General features: G+C 47.0%; 1 protein-coding gene across 1 annotated transcript in view; it reads right to left on the bottom strand.

Annotated features, from left to right (window-relative positions):
* Nucleotides 1-3,866: 3,866 nt before the first annotated feature.
* Nucleotides 3,867-27,517, bottom strand: part of NAT8L (N-acetyltransferase 8 like) — a 23,991-nt gene continuing 340 nt past the window's right edge. Inside the window, 3 exon segments of the mRNA XM_042812721.1 lie at nt 3,867-4,234; nt 25,867-26,031; nt 27,137-27,517. The exon segment at nt 27,137-27,517 is cut by the window's right edge and continues 44 nt beyond it. Of these exon segments, the coding sequence (XP_042668655.1) occupies nt 3,867-4,234; nt 25,867-26,031; nt 27,137-27,517 (914 nt within the window).

The following is a 27,517-nucleotide window of genomic DNA, read 5'->3' as shown; positions in this document are numbered from 1 at the left end:
CAAATTCAAAGGCAGCAGCAGCCTTGCATGAAGAATCAAAAAGACTCAGTGAGCAGTGGATGCTCCTGACTGGGATTCCTAAAATCCCAGTTTCCTTGGGAATCTCACCCTGGGACTCCCATTGACCTCTTTGGTGCTGCCTTGACCATGGGTGCAGTGACAGCAGCACAGGGCAGAAGCAGCGATGTCCCTGCAGCCAGGAGCACTGCACAGATTTGAGCATCTCACAACTGCTGCCGCCTTCACTCAAGGGAGGACGTGGCATGGGATGACAACAAACAGCAGTGCAGGGATTGCAAGCAAAAATGGAAACCACATTCTTCATTGCTGGTCTGTCTGCATCCAGGGGCTGAGCTCCCCATACACCTTATTGCCAAAAATGATGTGTGCTTGGAACGCTGTTTGCTCGAGATGTGCAGGGTGTCCTTGCTCATCTCCAAGGGAACTCATCTATTAGGGCAATTCCTGAGCCACTACATCATAAAATTTCCTACTACCTTTTAAGAAAGTGTCTTCTGCACCACCCCTAGTTGCTCTCCCAGGTGATCTCTGGCCTCGAGCTGAGAACACATGAGCAGAGCCCCACTGGGAGGATGAGCAGAACAGCCGTGGTGCTAAAGGGATGACAGCATCACTATGTAATGCAAGGGCAGCAGATGCAACCCATGGAACAGCAAAGTGCAGGTGCTGATACAGCTGGAAGACATCCCTGCAGTTATCCAGCTGCTCTGCCTGGCCCTGAAGTGGTTTCAAGAGCTTTCAGTAGCTTTCATATTCACCAAGCAAGGTTAAACTCCAAGCCAAGCTTTACAAGGGATGTACTGCTCTTCCTCTGCTCTAGCTATAGACGCACTTGGGCAGAAACCACCATTGATCAGGAGCAAACTGCTGAGAGTCGCTGTTGGGATTAGATGACAATTAGGTTTTCAAGGAGTCCAGGCAGTTGGTCCAGATCTTCTAGCCCAGAACCACTCTGTGTTGCTCCATGCCTGATGCTGAACTGGGAGCAGCAAAATGATGCCTGAGCCAGGGAAAAGAACACAGAGCTGGTCCTGCTGCAGGACTTCATCATGCAGGAGGAGCAAGGAGCTCACTACTGGGGCTACAGGGCCGCTTCTGGGGGCGCATGCAGAGAGCTGCAGGCTCCGACTTCTCCTCCACATGGCACCATTTGAATGGGTGCACCCTGAGTGGAGCACAGCATATGATGGATCAGCCAGGTCGGCATCTAAACTGGGGTCATTCCTCCCTACTGCAGCACCCTGGATGTCACACTGGCACCTAAAGGCTGTCCAGTGAAAAACAGCCCAGCCAGGGCAGCACCAGCAGTGCCACACCTGTGAGCCCCGTCCATCTTCTTTGGCAAGCACAAAGCAGCATGCTTGACAACCAGCCTCTCCCTCCCAGAACCAGCTGCCTCAGATGGATGGCACTGGGAGCAGGGGATGGATTTCTTCCCAAAAGCCACAGGTCACAGAACAGTGCATGAGAGCGTTACGGGACGAACGTCGCTAGCCAACTGGTGGCCAAGTGGCAAAGATTCAGCACATCCCCAGCACCCAGCACGTATTACCAGCAGGTTCTGCCATCACCAGCTTCAGTTTGCTCAACTTAAAAAGCAATCCCAGTAGGCTGACAGTACTTCTGTGTCTGTGGGATCTGGTGCAATTGATTCCAGGTTTGGCTTTTCTGATAGGATGATGTGGTGGCTTCATTACAAAGGCACAGGTATGAAATAAGACCAGCAACATTCTTTCAATTAAATACTCCAATAAAAAAAAAAAAAACAAAACTAATGCTCAGTTTAGGCTTTATGTATTCCTCCCTTATTAAGAGACTAGTTGTGTGTTGTTTGTTTTTTTTCCCCCTCTGGAAAGATTTTAGTGCAGTGATTATATAGCAACAGAAAAATAAACTAAAAAAGGCACAAACTGTTTTGTGGAGTTATTTTTTCCTTTCCCTTTCATTAACACTTCATAGTTGTCTATTTTCCTTAGGTTAATAAATCACTGAAAGCAGCAAGAAAATATTCTGCCCATTTCTGTACACTATACAAAACCCCCCAACCAACAGTACATTATTTCAGCTTCAGGAGAAATGTACAGCATAGTAAGACTTAAAAATAGAGTGCCCCGTACAGAAATGGCGTTAATTAACCTCACGCTACAGCACCCCTCCTCCGCCCCTTCCCCCCTTATTGCTGGCACCACACATGGGGAAGGGGCCACCCTGGTGCTGTCCTGCCCAGGGATGGGACCCCGCACCACCCTCCCACTGCCCCTCCCATGCACAGAGATGCTTTCAGAGCTGTTGATACGTCCCCTATCCTCTCTCCGAGTTGATCGTGAGCTTCTCCCCCCCCCCCCCCCCACACTCATACTTTGTGAAATAGTAACTACTTCTTCCCCTCCAGGAACTAAGTGAAAGGGCTTTTCCTTTTGAATGTATTAACATAGCTGAAACCTCTCCACCCACCCCAAATTAACTGCAGCCAGAAGTGTTTCTCTTTATATTTCTGATGCCACATTTGAAAAGTAAGATCAACTTCTTTTTCTCCCCTCCCCCCAAGACGTAATTCATGCAAAGTTGCTATTTGTTTAAATAAGTTATAAAAGTTGATATTTCAGGCTAGGAGAAGCTGTAGCCTTGGTTACTCTTAGTTGGCAGGCACTGTACATACATACTGGGTACAGACACATGCCGGATCTGCTTTGCATTGCTTTTTGCATTGTACAATTCACAAATCTGACATCATTAAAGCGGTTAATTACCTTTTATGGCAGGCTGCAGTGAGGCCATCTACATGGATCAAACAAGCAGCTGGTTAAGATAATAAGTACGTGCCCCCCACCCCCCAGAGCTCCCCAAAATGCTATTATCTGTCACATTGCTCCTCTGAAGTGCTCGGAGTGGGTGCGCACATTAATGTGCAAATGTGTTACCATAGGAACTGCAGCCTCCATTATGCCTCAATGACACCATTCAGCAAAAGCCAGAACTAAAAATGAACAACAACAAAAATTAAAAATAATAAAATCAAACCAAACAAACAAACAAAAAGAACACCCACCCCAAAAGGCAGCAAAGAGAAAGTCACATGCGGAGCCTGGCCCAGGACTGCAGGTCACACATGGCGACGGTAGCGCAGGAGATAGATGGGGCTGATCTTCACTTCGGCTATGTTACATCGGGGCTCAGAGATCGGACGGATCGAGTCTGGTTGCTGGTTTAGGAAGGAGATGAGGATGGAGCTGTGGTGGTTCCGACACGCCGAGGGGCCCTCAGACATTTGGCAGGATGAGGCACATCCAAAAAAAGTGCAGCGTCAGTGGCGCGGTGGCAGTGCGATGTGTTGGAGTGCGTGCACACGCTTCCTCTTCATGCATTGCAGCAAGCGGGTTGGGCTGGGGGCTGCCCCCACATTTTCCTTGGAAACGATTTACCAGTAAATAAAGACAAGATGGATGCATATTCTGTACTTACTGGTACGTTAAATACTGGAAACTGCATTCAAGTGATTTTCTCTGCACTATGATGAATGCATCGCTATGTTATCTTACACTTGGAAAAAAAGAACGCTGGGCGCACCAGAGTGGCGGTGTGACGTTGTGGGGAAGGTTCTGTGCTTTCTGTCGGTCCCTAGGAGGCTGGGCTGCAGGATGCTGACTTCCAGCCCCACCACATCCAGCACACAAGGCTGGGCCACCAGGCTGCACGGAGCAAGCCAGGATGAGATGAGGGAGCAAGAAGGGAGACAAAATTGGCAAATAAATGGTGACAAGAAAGAGAAGGGTAATTTATTATTATTTTTCTTTTTTTGGGAGGGGGGGAGGAGAAAAATAGCTTTTTTGCTCGGTGGTTGGGTTTTATTCTTCACGGAGCTGCAGGCGGTAGCGGTGGTAGCGGAGCTGGAAGAACATTCTCTCCAGCAAGGAGTGCGTCATCCCCGGGAGCGCGTAATGTTCAACCACACCCACGTGCTTGAAGCCCAAGGACTCGTAGAGCTTGTGGGCCGCCATCTTCACAGCTGTGGTCCCCAGTACGACGGAGGAGTAGTTGTTGAGCATGGCAAACTCCAGCACCTTGCGGCCCAGGGCCTTGGCAATCCCCTTGCCACGGTAGTTGGAGTCGACAGACATGCGGCGCAGCTCCACAGTGTTGTCCTCCTCATTGCCCCGTGCTGCCACGATCCCCACCACGTTGCCATCCAGGACAGCCACCCAGAAGCAGGAGCCTGTGGGAGACAAAGCACCACATGTAGCTGCCTAGGGGCAAAAGTGCTCTGAAAACACAGACCCAGATTGCTTTTCCCCTTGGCAACGCCAGGGAAGTGTTCACTTCCAGAGGAAAATATACATAAAGTTCCTAAAAAACAAAATGTAGATACCAACAATTATAAAGCATGGAATATGCCTCCATAGAGATCTACAAAAGCCACTTTTGGAGATGGACCTGGGCACCCTATTCTGGGTGGCCCTGCATTGGTCTTTGCTATATTCAGCCCTTGGCACGTAATAGCTATGGGTGATCCTCAGCTGTGATGGTACACGATGGGCAAATCCCAACTTGCATGTAGTGATGCTCTCCTGTCATACCAACATTTTCACCACATTGAGTCCTAGCTCCCAATTGGACAGACACTTGGTTGCTTGCTGCAGACCCCTAGATCCAGCCACAGCACAGGAAGCCATGTGTTTGCTTGGCTTTCCAGCAAAATGACTCGTGAAGCATGAACCTCACCAAGGGACATTGGTACCCATCCCAACCAGCTGCTCAGGCTGGCCAATCAACACAAAAGCCAATGAAATTAAAAACTACTGCAGCCCCAGAGCATTGCAGCATCGTTTGGCTCCACTAGCAAGACAGCTTAAGAAGAACAAAGTTAAATGAATGAATTACTTGGGTCATCACTAAAGCAGATCATCACATAACATGTGAATGCGATAACATGTAACAAAGTGTCTTTAATTGACCTGAGAAGATTAATGCTTTCATCACAGGGCAAAAGTGATTCCAGCTTGGATGCTGCTTAATTAACAGCCAAGAAAGCCATTACTCAATTACATCAGCTAATGAGGGATTCTATGACAAATGTGGACATACGGAAAATGGGGAGTTCTGCTGCACGGGATGAATGTGGCCCTTACATGGAGAAGAATGATCAGAGGAGATCTCAGCATGCTGTGACTTTGGGACTCAGGTACCCCATCAGGAGATGGCTACAATCCATGGCTCAACAGCCAAGGAGCAGTGGGGTAGAAACAAAACACCCAGGATAAATCAGCTCCAAGCCTCACCGCTGCACTCAGCCATGCACAGTTCCAGCAGTAACACTTGCTTTTGCTCCTGCTGTCAGCCATCATCACACTATTGCTATGTAGGTCAACAGCTAATTTTTAACACTCTGGGACCCATCTTGACCCACTTATCACAAGCAGTTAAAACATCTTCTCTCTGCCACCACTGTGACAACGCCGCTCATCCCCCTGCATTTGCCCAAATCTCACACTGTAATTTATACAGACAAGACCCCAGACGAGACCCAGGAGTGCTAAGGACCAGCAGCTGCTTTCCCTCTGCACACAAATCAAATGCCTCCACTAGCTCATGGCTCTTCGCTCTTCAGCATTATTTTTACAAATGCACATCATGTGGTGACTGTGCACTACCTGACGATACCTTCAGCCCTCTATCACTCATCCTATGCCCCTCCAGCACACTGGCTGGACCACTGAACTGAGTAACGTGTTGCTCATCCCTCATTCCTATGCACGCTGCCACCAATTTCAACTCCAATGGGATAGCCCAAAAACAGAGTTTCAGGGTTTTCCCTGCAATTGAGGAGCAGAGATGGCAAGAATGACTCTCACGGATGCACCCCACTTGGTACGGCCCAAAAAAGTGCCATATAGCAGCCCATCCCTGCTGCCCAGAGCCATGCACAGCAGCTGCTCCTGGGGGTGACTGTTCAGATGCTTAGCTCATCTTCCCCAAAACAAGACACTCATCTGCACTTCCACCTCCATTGCTCCCTCCATACATTAGTGCTTTTTCTTTCTTAACAGACAGCTCATGCGCCCAATCAGCCAGCAAAGCTTATTCAACAAAACACTTCCAAAATTTATAAAATGGCACATTTCCCAAATTTTTAGGTTTTCTGTCTATTTTAAAAACAAAGCTAAACATGGCTGCCAGGGCAGAGCACAGGAGCTCTTCACACTTCTCTGACATGCCCAGCTCCACACCAAACACTAGCTCCACCGTAAGTAGAACCAAGGCAAACACGCACATCTTGTTAGTTTTAACTTACAACTTTAAAGCTTAATTATAATGATTTCAAGTCCAACATGAAAAGAAATACTATCTGGCACTTCTACTGGTGTGTGTTGTGCATAAAACACTTATAATTAGCACCAGACAGGACACATCTGCTCAAACAATGCAAGTTGTATTTGGCTCCCATTCGCACCGCCATGATCAGTCCCAGTACTTTCATTGCTCAGTGTCTATGCTGTGGACTGCCACCAGCCTGCACAGAAATGCCTGGGTCCCAAAGCTGAGAGCCCAGCAGTGTCTGATCCACTTTGGGGATGATTTAATCCCTTCCTTGGGGAGCAGTGCTTCTTGCAAACAGGGATTTGCTACTTAAAGTTGTTCTGGGGATCCCCGTGCATACTGCTGGTCTCAGGTTGGTGCTTCTCTCCTCTGAGCAAATCCCTCATATCTCAGAGAAATTAGATCATAGAATCGTTAAGGTTGAAAAGACCACCAAGACTGTCTAGTCCAATCATCGACCCATCCCTGCTATGCCCTCCAACCACATCCCTCAGAGCCACATCTATCTCTCTTATTGAACACCTCCCAGTACAGTGACTCCACCACCTTCCTGGGCAGCCTGTTCCAATGCCTCAGCACTTTTTCTAAGAAATAGAAATTCTTTAGGTTGCTTTTTGCCTGGGTTCACTGTTCCTCACTGATCCTAGCCAGCTGCAGTTCCGTACCTAATTCCTCCTCCAGCAATACATGCACAGCACATCTGGATAAGGAGGGAATTGCCCAGGGAAAACAAGCCATATCCTCATTCTTAAGGACTACAGGAGATCTCCTTCTAATCTTTTCAGGACTGAGGGGATTGAATCAGAGCCCATCTCATTTTTGTACTTTTTCATACCCAGGATGAAACAAAATTATCTTCCTCTCACCTGTCAGCAATAAGAAAGAGCCTCGCTGCCAGCAACACTATTAATAGCAGGCACTGACGTTTTACTCCCTTGAACTGTGATCTGAAAATAATCACAGCTGCAAAGATAAACACACACCCTGATGGCTGTGGCTCACCCTGCCCTTCAGATGCTCATTTCGGTCAGCATTTGCCTTTACTCTTATCTGCCCCCATCTTCTGGCGTCCTCCCATCACCCATTGGTGCAGGCATCCAAAGCCTTCTCAAATCATGCTGCCCCAAACCGCTCTCTAGATTTCTGATCCTGAAAGAAGACTTGCTCAAAGGGCTGCTCTGCACAGATGTCTTGCATTTAGCTTCAGCTGCTCTATCTCCATGCTGTCAGCACCTCAGGCATCTCCAAATACACTCCAGCTCACACCATTAAGCCCAGGCTTCCTCTTGAATGCAGTCTCACTGCAAGCCATCTCCAAACCACGTCTTTGTCTCCTGTCTTGGTGCTCCTACCACACTGCCCTTGAACCTCAGCCTTTCTGCCTCACATCTTCACTTGTGGCACCCAGGGCAGTCTCTTCCAAAAGCTTTCAGCTTACAGGAATGTGGAGGAGAGATGCCATAATAGGATAAAAAACTACAAAACACATTGTAAGATAAAGCAAATGCTCTTGTATCTCCTACCTCCATAAAACTACACGAAACACCTGGGATGGCAAGAGACCAGCAGTTCTGTCTTATCTTCCTATGTTCTCCTGTTGTCTGTCTTTCAGTAACAGCAAATTATCAGCAAGTAACCTAAACCATACAGCTGGCTGCCAACTTGGACATCACCATGGTGAAATGATGGTCACTTAAGATGTATTTTATTTACAGTACTCAAAAAGAGCCATGGTAATAGTGAAATTGCTCTAAAAAATACACAACAATGAGCTGGTGCCAAGATCCACCTAGGAAAGTTAGACATGGCTCCTCAGCTGAAGGCACAGCTCTAAATTTAGGGACAATTCCCAGATTTTGAGGACCAAAAGAGACTGCTCTGATTCACCCACCCCTTTCCTGCAGCACAAGATGCCCTCACACTCCACACATTGCTGCAATCCCCATGCCAGGAGCAGTGGCACCATGCTGGATGCACATCCTCCACCTGTCCAAGGCTGGTGCAATCCCCAAGCTGCTCCTGCAAAGCTCTTCTACCAGCACAAGCTGACAAGGATGATGGGTGAAAATAAATGTTGCTGCAAATTCTTCTACAAACTTTGGTGAATAAGTGGAAAAAAAAGCAAGAGTGGAGAGTACTGCTAGGAGAGCAGAAAAATCAGACCATCAGCCTTCCCCATCACCCTGAGTCCTATACGACTGAACAGCTCAGGTTCCTGCCACTCTCTTAGAGTCCCACAGTGCCTGAGGACAGCTGCTCCCTAAGGCAGAATGTAGTGCCAATACATTGCTTTTGCAAAACAAGACTCTGACACACACATTCTGAGATGCATCCAAAAGCCACTTTTTGTATTACATTTCCACAGGAGGAAGCAGAGCTCCATCACTCCTGAACTGCCTCTGTGCTGATACCCAGGGCTCAGAGCCAGATCTGATCAAATTCATCGCTCCTCAGGGCTGAAGATCAGCTACAGCCGACTGCTGGTGCCAGCTTGTGTAGGTTTTGCAATCCTGTGACAGCTTTCATTGGGAGCTCAACACTGGGCACATCTGGGAACTCTACTCCTGAAGCAGACCAGACTTCTCCCTCTTTGTTCACTGCTGGCATTTCTACTTCCTGAAGGTCGAGCTGTCATCTCACATACAGATGTTCACACAGGCTGGGCAATTAAACTCAGCTGTGGGGGCTATAATTTTGAGAAGGACAAGGAATTATTAGAGAGCATCCAAAGGAGGACTGTGAAGATGAGGAAGTCTCTAGAGGGTAAGACGTATGAAGAGCAGCTGAGATCTTGTGGTTTGTTCAGGCCAGAGCAGAGAAGCTGAAGGGCGGCCTGATGGCAGCTGCAGCTCCTCACAGGGAGCAGAGGAGCAGCGCTGAGCTCTGCTCTGTGTGACAGCGACAGGGCTGAGGGAACGGCATGGAGCTGTGTCAGGGGAGGGCAGCTGGGGGTGAGGGAAAGGGTCTGCGCTGAGGGCGGTGGGCATGGAACGGGCTGCCCAGGGCAGTGGGTGCAGCCCTGAGCTGCTGGAGCTCAATGAGCGTTGGGACACTGCTCTCAGACATAAGGCTTGGGTGATCCTGCGCAGAGACAGGAGCTGGATTTGATTATTCTTGTGGGTCCATCCCAGCTGCTCTGTGCAAGTTTGGTGTGCACACACACTGGTTTCCAGATTTCTTCCCTTTCCAGCAGCTCCATAAATGAGATGACACCCAGAGAAACGATGCTACCAGCTCACACCACAATCACAATGAGAGAAATTCACCCTCTTTCAGATGCAATGATGTTCACAATTACTTGCTGAAACTCACTTCCAGACAGACACAATATCCCTACAAGCACATTTCAGACTGATTTCCAGTGCTGATTTGGCATGTCACCATAACACAGATGTGAGCAGCCGTCGTCCCCCCCCCCGGCTCAGAGCTGTCATGAGCAATGTCCTCAGAGCATCTACAAACCAGGGAGGTGATCCCACAGACACTGAGTGAGAAGGAAGCTGACACCTACAGAATTCTGTCCAGCTTCCTCAGAATTAAACATTGCAAACTTGCACTGCTGGGAGGAAAGTGATGTGCAGGTATGAGCTGTGGGAGGGGATGGAGGTTTATGTGCTTTCAGGGCTCACTGGGATGAGTGAGAGCCTCATCTCACATTGAAAAATCCTACACAGGGCCAATCTCCATCTTACATCTTCCCCTACATCATTACATTGGGGAAAAAGGGAAAAACAGAAGAAAGATCAGCCCAGCACTTTCCATAGAGCAGGTCTTACAATTCCCCATGTCCCTCACTCATGTATCATACACAGAAGCTTGCCAAAACTGACAGGCTTGACAATGCCAGCTGCAAAACCAGGATGCCCCAAACTCTTTGCTATGACCCACTGACATCCTGTGTTCCAGTGCAACACCAGTGCACAGGAATACCAGGACAGACAGAACGCAGCACACTGCCACATCACAGAGCATCACATATTTAGAATCATAGAACCACAAGGTTGGAAACTACCTATAAGATCATCTAGTCCAACCGTCTCCTCATCACCATTGCCACCACAAGCCCCTGGAGTCACTTGCCCTGGAAGCTCCAGGGTGGTTTTGGGCAGCCCAAGCAGAGCAGTGCAGGGGGAGCCCAGTGGGGCCATGCTGCACTGAACACTGTGTAATTGTGCTATTCTGATTTATTTGCAGATAGCCAGCTAAAAAGCCCCAAAGCTCAGTGCATTGCCTCTCTTACCTCCATCCTTCCCAGGCCTTTGTTCCTCTCCCTTTCACCTTTCTAGTTCCCCCGGCTTCAAACAGGGCTGAGTAACAAGCTCTAACAACTTCTACAAATAACTCTACACTTGATTTCAGTTAGAAGGCATTCCTGGACAACTCTGACAAAATAATGGCATTTCAGAGTAGTTTATGGTGGTGGTAACTGGATGACATATGAGAGTCCTGCCTTGGCACTCCTGACACTCATGAGCATCCCTGTACAGCTGACACAGGTGTGGGGGAGCAAAAAATGTCAGGGGCACAGAAGAATTACCCATGCATGAAATTAGAAATGCTATGGGACCTTTCCTTCACATAAATAACACAACCCACCACATCAGGATTCATCACCCCAACACAAACAGCTTCATGCTGGAAGAACACTGGGCCATGTGGCCTCATGCTGAGAGTGGGTGACACCCACTGATTTGTGGGGCATCTGAGGGACAGATCACTGACGAGTGCACAGCACCAGAAGAGATGGATTAGCTGCCACCAACCAAACAACTGCTTCTCCATCCACCTTCTTTTTCATCCTCACTCCCTGCAGCCTGGAGCTGGATTTAATAACCTTTGTGGGTCCCTTCCAGCTTCGGGTATGCCAGCATTCTATAGACTATAGGTTGACCTAAACATCTCTGCAAACCCGAAATCACTTTTGGGTTCAGACTCAAACATATATGTTGTAACATGCCACCAACAAGTCTAGCACAGCAGCCGTGCTCAGCTCATGCTTTCAGATGAAGATGGCAAAACATGGTGAGGTTGAAGTTTTGAATAAGAATAGGACAACTGACTTTGAGCAGTGCCTCTTCCATGTTTCCAGATGGAGCTGGCCTGCCCTCAAAAGCATCCTCCTACTATGTCACAGGTATCTGTGGCAACTAACACAGGCAACTAACTACACTTTCACAGAATTTGTTTGACTGCAAAACAGAAAAGAAGAAAACATTCTGCAGCAACCAGAATTCAGAAAGTAGCCAGGTTTGGCCCTGCACCTCCTATGAAACCCAGCAGGTATTTCTGATTGTCCCAAAACCACACACAGGACACAGGCAGATTTCCAGTGCATCTCAGAGGCAAATGCAACAAGAAGACTTGAAATCCTCTGCACAGCTCTTTTTTGCTGAGCAGGACACACCTTGGCTAAGCAGAACAGACCGGTCTGTGCCAAGCAACAAGAAAAGAATATTTAAAGCAATCTGAGAGTAGATGTTCCCCATGCATCCAAAATCCTCACTAAGCCTGTAAATTGTGGAGTCAGACCTTAGGTAAGCCAATGCTTTAGTATTTAGGCTGTTTTAAGTCAGAAGTATAAAGGCAAGAAGGAACGCAGCCCTCCTACCAGCCTTGCTAGTCTGTATCTTCCCAGTCACTGCTCCAAATGACGGCTCTGACATTGAGCTCCTCATTAGTTAAATTAGTTTACAAAATAAGATGTGCTGTTCATCGCACTTTAAGCCAGCTTCTTAAAAGGGAATCGCTAACACTCGGTCTCCATCTTCTCATCAATCTTTCACTACACAGCTTTATTGCTTTCTGAAAGGTACTGGAGTTACACTGCAGCACACTCCACTTCCAAATGTAAAAAAAACATGGAAAATCTAGAATTATTGAATGTTTTAGTATTCATTATTTGCTGGCTGGCTTCTACCTCAGGTGCATTACCATAAAATGGCACTGAGCAATATCAAGATTTCTTTTTAGTTTAGCAGTAGGCCCAGACATAAATCATAAGAGGAAAATGGGTAGAATTGATCTTATTTTAGCCATATATCATTACTCGTCTGTCCTAAATTTAGCCAAGCCTCCCTTCAGTTGAATATAAGTGCATGTACCTGCACAGGAATTGCACCAAATGCTTCAAAGCAAAGGGAGAAACCAACATTGCATTTACTTAAGGTTAAATGACAAAAGCAATTCTGATCTCTACAAGGACTTCTGAGAAGTTCTATGCCATTCTAAAAGAGGTCAACAAACTTTACGGTGACTCACCCTTCAGGAGAAGCCATCCTGCAAACAGTGGTAGCAGAGCCTACCCAGCATTCTGCAAACACTGGAATGCTTCCTTGGAAGCACTGGTGAGGCTCCTTGGAAGTTTCCCTGAAGGTACTCAAGGTCAGGCTGTACGAACTGTGAGCAATCTGATCTAGAGGGAGGTGTTCCAGCCAATAGCAGAGGTTGGAACTAGATGATCTTAGAATCACAGTTTGGGTTGGAAGGGATCTTTATGATCATGATGAGGATAGCAGGGTGAACTACCCCCAAAATACAGACACAAATGTGGGGTATGGTATAATGATGCATAAGGCCAGAATACCCTACCTGTACAGGCAAGTTCTTTAAATCAGAGTTGAAAACAAGGCTGAAAGGGGCCTCCTGTATTCAACAGGGAGACAACCTACCTGTATGCGAGATGAAACTAGAAGCATCTGCATTTTTAAAACACGACAGAAAAAAAGAAAAAAAAGAAAAGAAAAAAAACGCCCCAAATGCTACAACATTCCCTTCTACTTTCAGGGGCATCAGGAAACCCATGCCACAGAAGTCAAAGCCAGGCCAAAGGCATGATTTAGAAACGTTCACTTGTAATCACAAAGTGAATGCACATACTCAGCCAAAACCATTTCTGTGGCATGTTTCAATGGATCCAAACACGTTCTTTCCCCCTCAGCACATTAAAAGGAAATGTTCCTGCTGCCCTTAAAAGCTTCTGAATGGAGACCTCATGACTACAACAGCTGATGAGCAATAATTATGAGTACTAATTAGAAGTAGTTTATGGTGCAGACACACTGACCAGAAGGGTCGTAGACCTCAGGGCAGCACCTCTGCTTCAAGACTGGTATCAAGAACTAAAGGACAGGGAATGGGTTTCATTATATGCCACCTGGCAAAGAGAAATTACAACTGTGCTCTTCAAAACCTAACAAAAAATACAACTCTGCTGCTCCAAAAGCATTTCTTTCTGCAGATGACCCGAGTTTCACAAGAATCCTGCCTGGTTGCTAACACGGTGATCCACACTTCCCCAACCACTGCGTTAATGATCTACTGAAGTGAAACAGCCATTATAAGCAGTTACATTCTCTCTGAAACCACACTGAAGAGTTCATTGCTCAGAATAGAGAAAGACAAAAAAAATGGAAGTATGTTCAAGGCACAGATTTGATACAACTACAGGCTGAAGGCAGCTAGTACACGGCTTGATCTCCTCAAGCCTATAGCAAGCAACAAATTTTTCTGACAGATAACACCTTTCTTGCTCGCCGATCTTTTATTTTTCTAGATTTACTGTAAATATTTAATCTTTGGAGGACTGTTTGATTTATACTTAACACAACCAAGTATGGCCCTGGGGTAAGGTTGCTCGATTGCATTCTACCTGCTTGTGCTAACGTGAAGGGCTTTTCTTTCCTCCCTCATGCCCTGTTAGGAGCACTACACACCGAGGCCAGACACTAAAGCAATATGGATAAGATATCGTTTCTTTCTGGCATGTAAGGAATGAAAATAAAGGTCCTCTAAAAAAGCCTCAGCACTTCTCCTTCCATCCCACCATGCTGCAGACTCCACTGTGGAGCACCATGGGCCCCAATCATCACACCTCACTTGTATTTTCTCTTAGCAAGCCATTCCCTGTGTAAAGTCACAGCACTGCCAAGGTGCAAAAATCAACCACTGGTTAAAAACAACATTCTGTGCCTTATCAAGGTCAGGGTGACTTGGGTTTAATTACACCAAACTACACTACATCCAGACTGAAATTAGCACATTTGTTGAACATGGCACAAAAGGAAAATTCTGCATCTGTAAATACATGAACATCTGTCAGGTTGGGCACAGACAATGGATGTGTTGTGGGTGATCATTAACATAAAACGAAAATTACATGCATGAGCGTCTGCATCTCAAAAATGAAAAGAAAAAAAACACCTTTGCCACATGCTCAGCTTACCAGACAAGACCTCCCTGACCAGTCCCACCAGTGCAGGGCAGCATGTCTACAGCTGAAAGCAGATACTTCCACATGTGTGCTCTAAGCCTTGCTGAAAAGGGATCCTCTGTTAACACATGAGGCACACACAGCAACCATGGCCAAGAGAGGTGCAAATCCATACAGTCAGGGTAGCAATTCAGTATTTTGAGGATCCAGGAAGATTTTTGCATCTATCAAGGCAACGCTAAAATATATTAAACCTCGATGAGATAGAGAAGAACAAATGAAATAAGAGCAGGTTCCTGGCTGGAAAAACTCCATAGAATCACAGAATGGTTAGGGTTGGATGGGACCTTAAAGTTCCACTAGTACCAATCCCCTGCTATAGGCAGGGACACTTCCTTCTAGACCAGGTTGCTCACAGCCCCATCCAGCCTGACCTTGAATGCTTCCATGGAGGGGGCATCCACAGCTTCTCTGGGTAACCTGTTCCAGTGCCTCACCACCCTCACATGAAGAATTTCTTCTTAATCTAGTCTAATACTGCCTTCTGATGATATACATGATCTGTGAGGTCCTTTCCAACCCAAGCAACTTTGATTCTGTGACATACAAAAACTTCCTTGAAAACATCACCTATTCCTTTTGCAGCCAATTGATAGGCACACACAGCAAACTGGAGGCAGGTTTACCCCATGCCACTGCACTTCCCATTTATACCACAGGTTTCCCATTAAGATCAAAACAACATATGGACCTCAGCTGAAGGATGCTCCTCAGTGTGCTCCTCACTCCCAACAAAAGACAAGGGACAGAAGCACGTGACTGACTCAAAGCAAATGCTCCACTGAATCTCTGAGCTGAGCTCTCTCAGAGTTCTGCCTCAGTAAATATGGGGTGTTAGGGGTTTCTTTGTTGTGATTTTTTCTTTATTTAATAATTTTGCTGAAATCCTCCCTAGCTGTTTGAGTTATTCATGAAAAACAATCCTACTTCTTAAGAAGCCTTGCAGATACTTTGATGCTTTTCAGAGAGCTGAGGGCTCAAAAAAAAAAAAAAAAGAAAAGACTGCAAAATCCAGTGATTGGCTTATTCTTGAATGAAAATCTCTGCACAGCTAGATGCTATCTTCTGAACATCTGCACGTTCTAAAATCAGACCAGACATGTATTTTCACAGCTGTTAAGTGAACCTAATACATTTTACAGGCAGAAGTTCAAAAAGGTGTTTCAAGAACACTCCTTTCAAAAAGTTTGGATTGCTACATAAAAGAATCCTCCCATATGCTCACTGCCACCCCTTTCTAACACCAACCTCCCCCACTTGCTTTCTCCCTCTTTTAACCAATTGCACCCCACTGCTGTTCCAATAGCAGTGACTTTATCAATGCACTCCAAGGGCTGAGGCACCGAAGTGCTGCCAGGCAGACAGCAGCCGAGCACCCGGCGTTCTTTCATTGCTCTGCCTCTATCTAAACACCATCTACAGTTGCTTAGTGCTGGAAACAGCAGCTGCTCCAGAAGAGCCCCATTTCAAAAGCTTCTCTTTGCTGTTCTACTACTTGCATTATTTTAAATTGAAAGACAGCATATTTAGGCCTTCCCTGGATTCCCTCTGGAAGTGTTACACGGGGTTCTGATGCTGTTAGCTAGTTCCAGAGAGGATGAACAGATAATCTCCAAAAAAAGAACCCAAAACCCTGATCTAAGCAAGCGAAACAACTTTTCTCTGTACTCTGCCTGCAGTAATGATTTCATACATCCCATAAAAATGGTCAGAATGGGTTTTATGGAAAGAGTCAGAGTGGAAAAGATCAATAGGACATATCCAGGATATGGATCGGGGTGATGTGGGTCAGAGGATTTAAAGAAGGTGTAAGAAAGCCTGTTGTTGGCTGTACATTTGCCTTCTGGCAAAATGTTCTCTCCCCGCTGCCACGTGGCTTTATGCGCTGACACACCATGTTTGCAGCTCAGCAGACACAATATCCTTGTGCTGCTGACTTCTGTTTGTTTTCTCATTTCTGTTATTCTGAGCGTTCTACCAACAAAAATAAACGCTCGTGCTCACCATGCAGATATCTGAATGGCACGTTAAGAAAGAGAAGGAAGGACCTATAGAATGAAATTAAGCAAACGGACATAAGCACATTTAAAAACACAATGGGAGGAGGAGGGGAGATGCTGGGTGCAGACTGCTGCTTTAGGGATCTGCCACAAGTGACAAATGAAGCAAGAACTGACCCACACAAACCCACTGGAGAGTTCAGCACAAGGATGGATGAGAGGGCCAAGTGGGATTCAAAGAAGAAAAAATGCAAGCATTGCAGTTTGACACAAGATGGGAGAAATGGGATGCAGAATGGTGGCAGCATGGAAAGGAAAAAAAAGACAAAAGGAAACAAAAAGCCACTGTCAGTTCCCCATATCACTGTTATGATCTGTTAGCATTATACATGTCTACTGAGCACACTGAGGAGCTGTGCCTAGCCAGGTGGTCCAGGACCTCAGCTCAACTAGCAGAACAGCAAATCAGCCTGCAGCTCTGGTTTCCAAGTCAGGATTCAAACATGTTGGTAAGGAAGCACAGGAACAGTTCACATAGCAGTTACTTGCAGTGGAGAATAAACCCAGGCAAGTAGTGTGCTTAAAACAAAGTTTTTGTCAATTCAAAACAAGTCACACTCCTGTCATGAATTCACTGAAGATCTTCAGCAAGGTAAGTAAATACACAAGCAATCCAGACTGCCACTAATCCTGCTCATAGCTCATCCCCACATCACTGCTGGGCTACTGTTTTTGGGGATGTGGCTTGGTGGGTACGGTGGTGACGGAAGGATGACTGGACTTGATGACCTCATTGGTGTCCAACCTCAGCGATTCTGTGATTCTACCGGGATTCCAGAGGTCTCCCACAGCACCACCTCCTCAACCGCTACACGGGTACAAAATTAAAACATCATTAAAGAGGGCTCCATCACTGAAACAGGCCTCAGATGCAGGTGGTCTCAGCACTGGCTCTGTGTGTACCTCATAATACCATGCAAAGACCACAGCCCTTTATAGCCCCTAAGACATATGAGAGAGAACACGGGCTCTACTCTGATCAGCAATTTTTATTTTAAATACATCTGGCTTAAGAAAAAAGCCTGTTTGAAAACCAACACTTTTGACTGACAAGGAAAGTAATAAGTTCACTTCAAAACATTCACTACAAAAATCATTTCCTCATAAAAACTCCAGTTTTCAGCTTTATCACTTGAATAAATCCTACAAATAGCAAGCAAATGTCAAGTGACAAAAGTATTATTTGCAAGTTACCACTTCAAGCAATGTACCCTACCGCAAGACATGCACTGCATTTCTGTATTTGCTTTTATTCTGTTCGAAGTTCAGTTTTACGTAGCACTATCTCAGACCACCATTTAAAAAAACACACCTGCAATACATGTTTCCCAGTAGCTATTTTGAAAAGCAGTTTTTAATTCTCAGAACCTCTTTTTAAAACCCAAGCCCCACTTGGCATCAAACACAGGGAGTTCCAGGTCAACATTTTGGAATTATCCTGTAAGCAATGACACCTTCAGCTCCGTAAAAAAAACGCCCTCTGAGCAATTACAGAGGGCAAGCAATGATACAGAATGTGCTCTCATAAATAGTTAATTGATCGCCAGGGTCCCGCGGGTCAACAGGCTACTTATAAACACATGGCTCAAAGCCATCCGTAACAGACACCATGGCACACACCTGTCTCTAACCAGACCAGCACAAACCAGCTGTGATGCCTTAATAAAGGCACGGCAGAGGTTTCCTGATGATTCCACTGTGCCTTTGTCGAAAAAAAGAAAGAAATCCTCTTATTGGTACCAGTTACAAATGATAGATTTGTGAACAGAAGCTAAGCAAGACACTCTGCTGTGTTTGGATTCCTGTGAAGGCTGTTTTCATTAGCCAGCTGTCAGGGGGAAAAAAAAAAAAAACAAAAACTGATTCCTCAGCTTCATTGAGGGGAAGGGAGTGAAAAGGTAACACTAAAAATAACCCTAAAAATACACTTTGCAGCTCCCCATTTCATGGATGCAGAAACAACAAAGGCCAAGCATCACTCAGTGTGCTGCAGAGCCACACACCAGCAAAGCACTTGGCAGAGTCACTCCTTTAGAAGGCAGGGAGCAGCACAAAACACAGTTATTTTTAAAAGATCTTCAGCGTCACACTACCAATACGAGGTGTGGGCTCTGCCATGCCCATCAATAGCAGCAAGCATCCCCAGGAACAGTTTCCCAGCTCCAATGGCAGCAGCTAATCCTGACCTCCACCCTGCCCAGAGCTGGGAAAGTCAATCCCAGCCTCACAACTCAGCGACAAGAAGATTTAAGTCTGAAGACAAAACAGGCCCATTTTCAGAGATACACTCCCAAATTTGGAGGGTTCTCTCTTTTTGACAACCAAACCATGTATTTGGCTTTTACATTAAAACCTATTTGTTTGGTATTTTTTTCTTAAAACAAGCAAACAAAAAACCAACTTATGCCTTAGAAACCTTAAGATACAGAGCAAAGCCTACTGATAGCTCCTAAAGTATCTGGGCACCTGGCTGTGCTCATGAGGATCACAGACACTCCTAAAATCCCTAAGAGGCTAAGCAGTGCTTGGAAATAGGATCACGAAGGTTGGAAAAGGCTTTTAAGATCATCTAGTCTAACAGTAGTAAGTTTTCAGCTCATGCTCCACATCCAAAATTCAGCATCAGAGCAGCTCAAAGCTCTGGACTTTTCCATCTCTCACCACTACTTAGGCACCCAATGCAAAGACTGAGTTTAAATCCATTTGAAAACCTTACGATGAAACACACTTTTGGGTAATTACTTTAAATCTCAGCCACTCCGAAGGAAATGAGAGAAGAGCCACTGAGCATCCTAAATGAGACTCACTACTTCACAGATGAACTCACAGAGAAAACTCTGTACTCCTCCTTATGTTTATTCACCGAGACAGTCATAGGAAGCTGTACACAACTACCCAACACTGGAGATTACATAAGAAATTACTTTAAGCCAGACAAAACCAGAACGCCTGATGTTGCTACTCTATTCATGCTCACAAGTCCCCACGCAGCTCATTTGACGCTCTTGAGTAGTTAACAGTGCCTATAAACTGCTGATGTGCAATTTGCACAACTTACTACTTCTCACATCATAGATTAATTAAAAGCACTTGCACATATTGGGGTTTTTAAACACCTGCATGCAGAGCTTGCTTCCAGCAGCACTGTAACCAACCAGGATGGCTACAAACTCAACACTGCTGCACAAACTGACAGCCACATCAATTAGGGATACCTCAAGAGAGAGTTTTTTTAATGCAAGGGAAAAATATATAGGTTACAGCACTCTGCAAAATTTACTAGAAAATGTAATTTCATCTCATTTTGACATGGGAATGTGCCAGAGCTGGATCTGAAACAAGGTCTATTTTTGTCCCATGGACATGCATGTTGAGGAATGGGTTTGCACACATGCTCCTGCTCCAGTAATAAAGAAATAAAAGGAACAAGGGGGAGCAAGGTTGCAGTGGCTTCTCCATCAATGCGTTTATCCCATTTAGGTTTGTACCATAGCCCTGAACCCTCAGGCTGCTCTGTTGATCAGGACACTTCAATTTTTCCGTGGTAACCTGGCTTACAGCATTGCTCTTCAAGAAGATGTGCACTGCCTGAGCACCCCTAAAACTGGAAAAAACTCTGAAGACTCTGGTGTCACTTCCCCTCATTCAGCCCCACCAAGTGCTTATCAGCACAGGGCTGGGGCCGGCCATGATCCCAGCTAGGGTGGAGCAGAGTCAGCCTTGGGTTTGCCCACGCTTGCTCACATGCTGGAGGAAGCCCTGGGGACACCAAGCCCCAGGAAAGTGGCACACCAAGGTGTCCGGTCCATCCTGGATAGTAGGTCTCTGCTGCAGCCGGCCACAGGAGCAGACGATGGATATGAGAGTGTGGGACAGAATACCAATCACATCTGAAGAGGCAGATTTCACAAGGAGCAACTTGGAAGGCTCAGGAGAGACCTTCTTGCTCCCTACAGTTACCTGGAAGGAGGTGCTGTTGAGAGCAGAGCTAGGAAATAGTGTTTCAGGACACAGACTCTCTCCTGGGTTTCCTTCCATGCCCCAGGCTGCACTCCCCAGCTCTCCATGAGGAGAAGCATGTCTGAGAAAATCCCTAAAAATCCCAATCCACAAAAGCCAGTGAAGGGGTTTGACATATGGCTGAGGTCAGGGTGCTGTACGATTCAGCAAGAAGAGAAGTGATGGAGATAGGGAAGCCTTAAATTCCAGCTGCCTTTCAGGCATGGGCAAGCAAGGCAAGGCCCTCCAAAACACATTCCTACACTGGGAAGCAGCAGCCCTAAGCCCTATCCTGGCGTCAGGTAACTAAGCCCTGGCTTTGCAAAGCTTGAGCTGCTCTATTCTTTCAAAACAATGTTATCAGTGGGCAGCATCCCTCCTGCTTATCTGGCTGCTCAGCTGCTTGCCTTACCTCAGAATGTGGAAGAACTGGGCTGCAGGGTCAGGCTCTGTGCCTGGGGGTGTACTCCAATACCCAGCCCCAGGCCTCCATCCCACCATGGGGAGCAGCCATCGGGGCTGGCCTCCATCGTCCTGTCCAAGCCATTGTCCCACCTTGTAAGGCAGAGCAACTACAGCTCCCAGAGCAAGGGCTCTTCTCAAGGTGATTCCTATATTCTCCTCATGACTCCCATACCAGCCCGGCACCCCAAAATGGTGGCCTGCAAGTGTAATGCACACCCAGGCAATAGGTATCAGGGCCGGTGAAGAAGCTCCAGCCAAAGGGGACTCTTCCTACCAGTACTCCCCTAGATTTGGAATTGCATCATTTCACAATGCTCATCTCCTCACGCGCTCCTGGATTAAACCCATCTGGTATCAGTTCTGTTTCTCCAGCATGGAAACTCAATGAGCAGGCCCAGTCCAAGAGAACAGTTAAAATACCTGCTGCTCTTCACCCAAATACCCCAAAGGTGAAAATGCCTGGAAACAAACTAGCAGGATTTGTCACCTCCTCACAAATCATCTCTGCCCCCACCTCAACTGGAATCTTGAGGTAAGGACACAAACTCAAGGTCTCTGCCAAGAACAAGACATATCTCACGTGGGTTCAGCTGAGAGACCATAGAACCATTCAGGTTGGAAAAGACCACTAAGATCACCTAGTCCAACCACCAACCATCCCCACCATGCCCACTTAACCATGTCCTTCAATGCCATCTCTACCCTCTTCTTGAGCACCTCAAGGGACAGCGACTCCACTACCTCCATGGACAGACTGTTCCAATGCATTACCACTCATTTAGAGAAGAGATTTTTCCTGATATCCAACCTGAATGTACCACCCAAGAGCAGCCCGGACTGAATTTTAATAAGGCATCCTTTTTTCAGGGAAGCCCAATATGGTCATGCAGGATTAATCTATTCATCATGTACCTGGGGACAATGGAAATAGAAATGCTCTGCTCACCACCAGCCTGGACTAGATGAACAGAGGTACACCATTCCCCATTCGATGCACACAGGGCCCTCTCTGACATGCCCATTGAGCTGGCTGACTCCCTGAACCCAATTGGCAAGGAGAAAGCCCAAAATGGGGATTCACTGAAGACAGCAGAACTGCTCCCTCCAGCCCTGCTCACACCACCACAGAGTAATCAATGCCAAAAATCACAGCTGCCAGACTGGCATGTTTAATGCAACCTGACATCTCCTGCAGCAATCTCTTCAGTTTCGCCTTCTGCCTTATGCAAGTCAGATGTCCTCAGCCCTCCACCAGGTCTGGCAGCCATAGCTCTCCAGGTCCCCTGTCCGTGCTCTCTGCTTCTCCTGCTTGAGCTCTGCACAAACACCACCAAAGGTCAGCTTCTGCAACAAGGAGATCTTTGCACTACCACCACACACACATTCACACATCCCTCTGCAGAGACACCCAGCAGAAGGGCAAGACAGACAGCTACAGGAGATAAGGGCTGAAACCACCCCAGAAAAACATGCTGGCTCATCTACTCAAGCTCTGCTCATTCAGGAGAGCAGTGGGTTTGCACTGAAAGCGAGGAGTTCTGGTTTCCATCAGCCCTCCAACAGAGACCTCAACCTCCCAAGAATCTTTCCAAAACACAAACTGCTGCAAACATACACAGAACCACCGTGACAGAAGCTTGAAGAGATGCTGTAAAACTGATTAGTCGTCAAAATCATCAGACCATAAAAGAAGCTCCAGCTGTGCTTCCCTTATTTGCGTAGAGAAATGCAGGAGGCAGGGCTCTATTTAAAATTAATTTCTTTTTTTGTTGTTGTTGTTTACTAGCACCCAAGTTACTCTGGTTGACAATTAAGCCCATTATCCAATTCCTTCCTTTTTTAGCACCCCATTGCCTTTTTTAAGAGTTTATGCAGAAAAAGATAAATTCCAGTAAGTGCTACTTTAAAATGAGAAATGCAAGCTAACAAAGAGCCGGGGAAGATTGGGCCATTCACTCTTCTGTTTTAAGATCCCAATCCAGTACAGAACTCAACGCCAACAATTCCTTTGAAGTCAACACCAATTTCAAGTCAATCTACTGCCTTTGGGCTTAGAGTTAAACTCTGCCCAAACATTCTGCCAGTTCCTTGGTGCAAGTGTAGGAGGACAAGAGCAAACAAATATTTAAATTTTGGCTTGTGTACTTCAGCAAAATTGCTGTCAGCACATGCCTTTAAGTTCATACAAAACCCAGTTGGAGAAATTCAAGACAATAACTAACTTGGAGACTGGTGGGTCAGAAAACTGCAGAAGAAAATAATACTTTGATGCAAGTAACACTAATCATGAAGCATGGTGTTCCCAATATCCCACTACACACTGTCCTTTCAGCCTTTGCTCTTAAGCTGACCCACAGATTGGGTCACACAGATGCTTTGGCAGAACCACCAGGAGCAACCCATTTCCTCCCCCTGAGCAGAGGGCAGTTTGCTGTGGATGCTCTGTACAACATAACTCTGACCTGGGTACCACACGCAGCTCTTTGTGGCACAGATGCTGAGAGCAATACCTCAGTAAAGCCAAAACCAACACTGCGATCCAAGACCTCAACACCACACCCCAGCTCTACCTCTGTCTGCCTGTTCTGCCTGAAGTCGCACCAGGCTGTTCACTCTGCCTCATCTAGCCCAGCTCTGAGTACCTACTCACTGGGCCCTTGTTCCAGCATTAAGAGTTGGACTCAACTATTCTTAAGGGTCTGTTCCAACTCAGGATACTCTATGATTCCTCTGTAATACTTGACTGAGGAAGCTTTCAGCAATATCTAAGTTAGAACAACAGGCACTACTTGCAAGGAGGAGCCCTTCTTGTTCCTGTTGTAATAATTCATGTCTGAGTGCTAACTTGTCAGCTATCACAGTAAGAGAAAAACCTGGGGCCGGAAGTTGTTCTATTGTCATTCCCATCCTCTGCAAAGGGATGGGGAGCTGATGTGGCACAACACTGCCTTTTCTTAGTGTCTTTCAATAGATAGTGAAATCAGTGCCAGAAAGGCAAGAAACTCAAAGCTTTTGGAGACATCTGTATTTACACTGCTGTCTTTTAGGGCAGAAATCTGACTGCTGCATTTTGGGGATAAACAATCAGAATGCCAGTTGGTGCCTCATGCAGGTTGCACCACGTAGCTTCAGAGCACATGGACAGGCACTGACATCAGGGATGGAGCAGTCCTGGCTGCTTCCTCTTGGCCTTTACCGAATTATGACTCCAACTTGCTTCATGCTGCTATCATCGGCACCCTTCACAAGCACCAGCAGTCCCATAAATCTGCTTTTTACAGCATGGCAGAAGCCTAATTACACATGATTAAACTCTGTCAAAAATTAAAGCCCACACATTCCTCTGAAATTGAAATCAGCCCTGTTAGGTATCAAGAAGCAGCAATGCTGATGGCTGGAAGGCATGTTGTCAACACAATGTTGCAAGTGGGGGCACTTCCAACTCTTCATTTGAGTCTCTCCTACAAACACTGGTGTAAGCACACCCCGAACTGCGGCCATGCACATCTCAGGCTGCAGGGACAGATGCAGCTCAGACACCTAGAAAGCTTACACTTGCTGCTCCTGCTCTCCTCAGCTCTCCTCCCCCAGCACCGTGCACTGTTGGACTTCACTGCACAGATTCGGAAAGGTTAAGCCACAATCCGTTTATTTCTGTGACAACAGCTTAAATGAATATTGAGCTCTTTAAGGACACGTACAAGTTACACATTGTTTTGCTGTCATGAAAACAGGCACTGGAAATTAAATATAACCCATGTAGATGGACGCTACAATAGGATACATCATCCAAAGGAAATGCTGTTAAGGCATTTTGAGACTTTTATTACAAGGTAAGTATCATTTTAGATGGATGCAACACTAGGAGTGAGGAGAACAAGTTTGTGGCTTTTATTACCAATGAGGAGATGATCCCTAGGAAGAGGCCTGCCACACGGGACAGCAGTGATGCAGTGAAAAACATCACATGGAGAAACCAATGAGTGGTACCCTGAGAGAGCAAATGATTAATGGCACACCTCACCCTGCCCGCTCCCCAAGAGCACAGTACAACCACAGTGCAAACCTCCAACCCCAATAACAGCTCCTGGCAGCCCAGAGAGGAGCCACAGCTCTGGCTCTCAGCATGGATGTACACCTACAGAAAGGGAATGGCACATTCTCCCCAACAAATTGCAAAGGGACTTCTTTTTATTATTATTAATCATGCAGGGGCTATTTGCAGTTTAACAGTTAAACATTAGATGTTATGATTTCAATTACATGCACTTGTGTAACGAGCAGATGAAAGCATATGTCAAACACCTGCAACATCCCTTTACGTACCTGATCTATGTCTCTTCCAAAACACTTGCATAAAGGAAGGTTCTTCTAGAATAATACAACAAAACACATGCATTCTCCATTCCCCACACTCCCTGATACACACAGGGGGCAAAGAAACCCCCAGCTCAGGGAACACGGGGTGCACCCAGCTCCTTCATCAAGCATGGAGAGCACAGCTCCCAGTGCCTGCCTGCAGATGTGGATGACTAAACATCTTAGGGACACACACACAAAAAAAAAAAAAAAAAAAAAAAAAAAAAGGATGGATTTGTGCTTGGCATGTCCTAAAAGCTGCATTCTGGCAACTTTAGAGCTGTGCTCAGTGCTGCTGCAAAGAGGACAGGGTGCCAGCAGCATGGGGCAGCCACAGTCCCCATTGGGGGGAAGGCAGCCCCGGGCACTCACACTCACCTGGCGGTTTCATGTAATATTGCTCGATATCAGACATGTCCGTATGCAGCGCACAATCGAGATAGTGGAGGATAACTTTTCTGCTGAAGTAGTACCTCATGCCCATCAGAAAGATGGGCAAGCAGCAGGTCAGCAGGAAGGACTTGGTCACAAGAAAGCACATTACTATGGAGATAAGGAAGAGAAATAAACGACACCTGTCAGAAAAGAGAATTTAGTGTTGATTTCGGAATACAAACTCATTTTAAAAAATAATATTAAAAAATAACACAGAGCAAAACAGACATTTGCAGCTCACACATGAGAATGGTGCAATCCTCCCTAAGTGGTGCTAAGTGACAGTGCAGCTCAGTGTTCCCGCAGTGCCAGGGGAGGGGAGGAGGGGCTGCTGGGGGCACCCCCTGCACCCCGTTGTCAGTTGGGGGTGGGCTGTGCTGCAGGCACGGCACTCCGCAGCCATGTGTTTGGCACTGCGGCAATACTATTTCCATCCTGGGAAGCACTGGCTGCTGGGGAGCGGCACAGCCTTGGGGCTGAGGGTCCACGCAAGGCCTAGGGGGCTCCTGGAGGAGGGAACCCTTTAGTACCAGTTTCCCAGCACCCCACTACTGCCAGGGGTCCCTCTCCAATACAGAGCTTGAGGGGTCACCTGCAACCACCAATAGCCTGAGAACCCAGCCTTGGGGTGGAGAGTGCATTTTCACAGAGGGGGACATGCATTATTACATTATTATTCATGCAGAAGAGGAGTTCACATCATTACTTTCAGGAAGGGCAGCTTGGGCACAGATTATTATTTTAAAGCGGGGTTTCAAAAGGGCCGCAGGGTTATTCGCGGGAGGTGGGAGCACCTTGCAGGGGTCATTTTGAGATTGCAACCCCTGGGAGGTGACACCCCCCGCCCCCCCCAACACACACACACACACACACACACACACACACACACTCGGAGATGGAGGGGCCCGGCCGTCTCCAAGCAACCGCTGCACGCGGTGCGCAGGGCTGCGCGCTGCGGAGCTGCGCGCTGCGATGCGCGCACCGCTCCCATCCCACTCCCCACCCCCCTCAACCGCCAGCACGGAAAAACCGCAAGGACGCGCAACCTCCGCGGGAAGCCCCTCACCGCCCATCAAACCCGCGCAGCGCAAACCACCCCCCTCTCCCTCCGCCGCGATGCGCTGCGCTCTCCGCATCGCTGCGGCTCCGCGTGGCTGCGGCTCTCCCGACTCCGCGCGTCCCCGTGGGGACCCCGAGAGGAGCTGCTACTCACCCGCCATCAGCGCGTAGAGCAGCTGGGTGAGGGGTTGCTGTTTTAACCCTCTGAAGGCCGTGTTGGGGATCCGCTCCATGATACCTTCGTAGAAAATGCGGCGCACCACCTCCTGTTCGGAGGGGTGGAATTCGCGGATGTAGACGTTGTCGCGTTTGGGTTCTTCTTTGGGGGTACCAAGGGAAGCAGGAGGGGAGGAGGGGGAACCCGAGAGGGTGGGCCACATTTGGGAGGAAGAAACAATGATGGTGTCTTTTTTGGCTCCCGGGATTGAGTCATGGTCTTCCGCCACGATCTTGGTCTCACAAACCATCTTGGGAGACAGACAATGCATGCAAACGGGGCACGGGGAGGGAAGGAGAAGAAAAACGGGGAGAGGGG

The sequence above is a fragment of the Centrocercus urophasianus genome, unplaced genomic scaffold (genome assembly GCF_019232065.1).
Source record: "Centrocercus urophasianus isolate 14NV4802_14NV808 unplaced genomic scaffold, USGS_Curo_1.0 seq_13, whole genome shotgun sequence".
NCBI lineage: Eukaryota > Metazoa > Chordata > Aves > Galliformes > Phasianidae > Centrocercus > Centrocercus urophasianus.
Note: the sequence above shows the minus strand (reverse complement) of the source record. Positions and strands in the feature narration are given on the sequence as shown.